Here is a 4,197-nt window from a genome sequence, read left to right as displayed (position 1 = left end):
ATCTACTACAAATCGGCAGCGCTGTATGTAATCGTTTAAAATCAAGCGATGACAAACCGATTTTCGCAAATGGCTTGTTCGATTATATCTGACAATTCAATTACAATGTTACAAGGCTGTTATGGGAGTAGTGGTGAACTTATTAAAATTGTCGTTATACGAACGAAATAAATTTCAATTGCTCTTCTATACGAACACCTGTAGATGCATTCACAAAGAGTTAGCGGAACTCTTCGCTTAGCTGTAATCTAGACCACTTTATAATCGGATTAGAGGTCGGTGGTTCACCTCCCCTTTCATGCTTAGCGCTAAACCTCTTCTGTATACGGTTAACCAGTATTATCTCGCTTCTGGAGTTTAGCATATATATATATATATATATATATATATATATATATATATATATATATATATATATATATATATATATGTGTGTGTGTGTGGTACGTGTGCTTGCTTACTTCTCAACGGTTTAACTTTAATACTACAAACTTTCGTGTGGATTGTATCAAATGAGAACATGTGGTTATTGCGTGGTATATTTGCGGGTACATGTTATATTACATACACGAAAAGCAATAGAGTGCGACGAAAAACAAATTGCACAAAAAGGCGATACGCAAGTAACAAACATCACAGTGCTGACGACATGTAGATTATAAGCTATGGGAAAGATTTCAATCTTGTTGAGCTTGTGGTGTGTATAAGTGTTCCTTTATATGCTGATATGTTGCGATAGCGTGACTCTGAATTTGCATGCGTTAAACCGCCTCCGTGATGTTATAGTTACGTCATCCACATCGTCATGACCTTTTCCCAGGTCAAATACGATTGTGACGTCACTTCGTTTGACAATAAAGGCGAAAAGGCGGTCACGCTTCGTTGCTTGGTCATAGAGTATTTTTCAAAGATAAAATGTCGATTTTTTTCGTTGGATTCGACCACGTGACTACGAGCCAACTCATGCGTGCAGTCGAACACCTGAAGGGGATTTACATAATAATGTTGTGCAACGGTGGGAGGATTTCGTGCTTACACAGATTTTAACTAGATAAAGCATTACGTAATGACAGAAATCGTGACTTTGGCTCAGCTGTAGTATCTAAGCGTCCCACTAACACAACTTGTATATAAATCACCTTTTGTAGTTTGTCTTTCATGCAACGTTGCAGAACACTCGACAGCAACACTTTGGTCGGAACCATATTATCATGAACTAATATCGTTGAATATGGTGTCTTGATACCACAAGCTGTATCTGCTGATGGGACCGTTCGTGTGGTGCGTGGAATAAAAGTGTGAATAACGTTATCTCATTACCAGTACATGTCAATATGAGCCTACACTAGTAATTGAGGAAAATATAGAATGGATACGCTTTGCAACGTGTTGTATTCTTTCTATTCGATATCAGTGACAATTTAGTAAGCTTTTATTTACACTAAAACATCCAGAGTGCATACTTACCGTTACCATTATCGACGTCACAATTGTGTGCTTGACGTAATGTGCAAACAGCCAATGAAATCGCTGCAGCAGCACGAACAGAAGGTGAATATTGTAGATACACGTCATGTAACAACGCAAGTTCGGAGAGGTAGAAAGAAAGTTGCTTTGCATCTTCAGATAAATTCGATTTCTGTCAAACGGTTTTTTTTTAACTAAATGCCAATGTTTAATGTTTCTAAATATACAGGTATTGTTAGCATCTAAAACCCATATTTTTTGGTTTTGTGTTCAACAATTAAGCACGCTCGTTTAGAGTCAAGGGCAATAAATAAGAATGAGAACATCTCTCACACCGACCCAACTATATGTTAATTGCTCAGTCAGTCTCAGTAGGCCATTTTACCTTACCTATTAAACGATACACATAGGTACATACATACTTTGTGAAAAATATTTAGAAACTGTAACGTGGTAGGAACAGCTAGCGTGCATTTGAACTGACTCAACATGAGCCGCTCCATCAACAAAACTTCAGATCTAGCGTAAGTGTCTGCTGTAACGTAAGCAAACTCGTCAGCATCAGGAGGATATATCTCTTCAAACTTCGCTGCCAAAAACATAGACGTCGTCCCTGTGGATATATTGTACCCAATTTCAGATTAATATCAATTGCTTTTACTCGCTGTGTTTGATATCGTCAATAATTAGGCTTAAAATATAAGTGGGGAAATTTTAACCATTACATTGAACAGGTTCAAAATTGACAATAACAGCAAATAAAAATTGCAAAGCAGTTAACGTACAAACAGTTTACCCAGTAATTGTAACTTCGGACGCGACACCGACATTTCAGATAAAAAGCGGTCAACATAGGCTACTGCAAGGTGAAGGGTTTCATTTTGTAGTTTGTATTCGTCTTGCACTTCGATCAACCAATCGATAAGTTTTACACGCATGGTTGAAGAAATTTCATTTTGCTTTTCAAGGTAGTCTTTTCTCGGTTGATACTTCGCTTCTGAATAAACCATGTATCGAAGAATATCTTCAGTGTATTCGTCCAGAATGTCAGTTTCCGGATCTTTGCGCTGGATAACGTTTAAAATTTCGTCAGTATCAAGAGCGACATCGTGCGGCTGAGAAATCGAGCGTTTTGAAGAGTCAAGCGAGGATAGCGATGACGTAAGCATCTCCATACTAACACAGCTTGTATTCGATTTCTCGCCATTAGGGGTGAGGAAACATTGGTCATCTTCTAACTCATACTTTTGAGAGGCGCTGAGTACTTCCCTGGTCGATGATAACAAGGCGACTTTTTCCAAATCCGAATCAGGATGTACAAATTTATAATTATCGCAGTTTTCTTTTCCGGGCCTGTGGTTTTTGTTGGTTTGTTTGGCGTTTTGATTGTGCTTGTGGTTAAGAATGGAGTTGGAGGTTTCGTTGATGTCTCTACTTTGCAGTGCAAGGTTATTGTTGTGAATTTCATCGGAAAGTAATGATCGTCGGTTCGTCAGCCACTTGTGTCCACTCTTAGCTGCCCTTGTCGGTTGAACCCTGGTGCTGTTCGGGTCCAAATTTCCAAGAGGTCGTCGATTAGCAATCATCTGTATTCAAAGACGCGCCGTTTGTATATTTAACACGTTGTGTATGCGCAATGACGAATACCAGTCTGAGGCATGCGCAATGACAAATATATGTCTGGGGCACGATTAAAAATGTTGTATCAGCTCTTGTCGCCATATATTTACGAAGCAAAATAAACAACCATATTAGTTGTATGAGCAAAGCTTAACTTGGCCTATATAGAAAGTTTATGCTGTAATATTCCTGGCCTAGTACAACAAATGCTTACCTTTTGAACACCTCCACGCTAATAAGTTGTTTAATTGGCTTCTGCAGTAGTTTTCTAACCGTTCAGTGTTATGGTTCAATAACAAAATAACGTAGATCGCAGCTGTTTAAGCAAATTTCAAACAGTTTTCTCTGTACAGACAGCTTTGTATATGCTAAATCTGCCCAGAATATGGTTTCTATGACAATGATTGCTTCAAATCTGGTTTAGTATTAGTTACCAAATAATTGAGCTTTGTGATGTAAAAATACGGACTTGTGTACAGTAAAATAAAACTAAACTTGCGGCATAATTAAATTTATTATCTCATTCGGTTAGCGTTTTGTGTTTTTAATTACTATAATAAAAAATAGGTTAATTGGTACGAACATAATTTATACAAAGCAATAATTATTAAAAGTAATGAATTGTATATATATTGGTCGCACGCAGTTAGTAGTCCGTGCACCGTAGGCTTCACGTATGGGGCTTTGGCACCATATTAAATTTAATGGGGTTCTGCGTGTTTGTTTTTGTCAACCACCAACCGAGATAAAAGAAAGTAATACCTTTACAATCATTTTTTGGATCCCCTATTCGGCTATAAATGTTATAGGTTTTTAAGTGCTCACCTTTGATGAAATCTGTAACTTGTTGCTCCAACAGAAATATGTAAAGCTTACAGTACAATAATTAATCAATATAACATACGTTCTGAAACAAATTCATATATAACAGGTCGCTAATTAAATTGGTTGGTTTCTATGGTAATGAATAATTCAAATCAATCGCCCAATGTTATTTTTAAAATAAACATGTTTTGTGTTTGTCCCAAACTCAACAATTATATTTTGTCATCGCCAATACTGTTTCGTCATAACAAGGGTTAACACTGGTAAACTTTCACCTAGCCTTAA

General features: G+C 37.2%; 1 protein-coding gene across 3 annotated transcripts; it reads right to left on the bottom strand.

Moving 5' to 3' along the window:
* Positions 1 to 506: 506 nt before the first annotated feature.
* On the bottom strand, positions 507 to 4,197 carry LOC149733933 (G2/mitotic-specific cyclin-A-like). Of its 3 annotated transcripts, none has more exons than XM_089880640.1 (7): positions 3,913 to 4,197; positions 3,302 to 3,403; positions 2,264 to 3,053; positions 1,890 to 2,080; positions 1,468 to 1,639; positions 1,140 to 1,261; positions 507 to 981 (listed from the first exon to the last, which is right to left on the bottom strand). In XM_089880640.1, the coding sequence occupies exons 3-7, from the start codon at positions 3,051 to 3,053 to the stop codon at positions 787 to 789; spliced, it is 1,470 nt and encodes a 489-aa protein (XP_089736766.1). In that variant the 5' UTR covers positions 3,302 to 3,403; positions 3,913 to 4,197; the 3' UTR covers positions 507 to 786. The 3 variants fall into 3 exon arrangements, with proteins under 3 accessions (XP_089736766.1, XP_089736765.1, XP_089736767.1); XM_089880639.1 differs by having other exon boundaries at positions 3,302 to 3,461; positions 3,913 to 4,022; XM_089880641.1 differs by having other exon boundaries at positions 1,140 to 1,258; positions 3,302 to 3,461; positions 3,913 to 4,022.

This window comes from Ciona robusta, chromosome 7 (assembly GCF_009617815.1).
Source record: "Ciona robusta chromosome 7, ASM961781v2".
In the NCBI taxonomy this organism is placed as follows: domain Eukaryota; kingdom Metazoa; phylum Chordata; class Ascidiacea; order Phlebobranchia; family Cionidae; genus Ciona; species Ciona robusta.
Note: the sequence above shows the minus strand (reverse complement) of the source record. Positions and strands in the feature narration are given on the sequence as shown.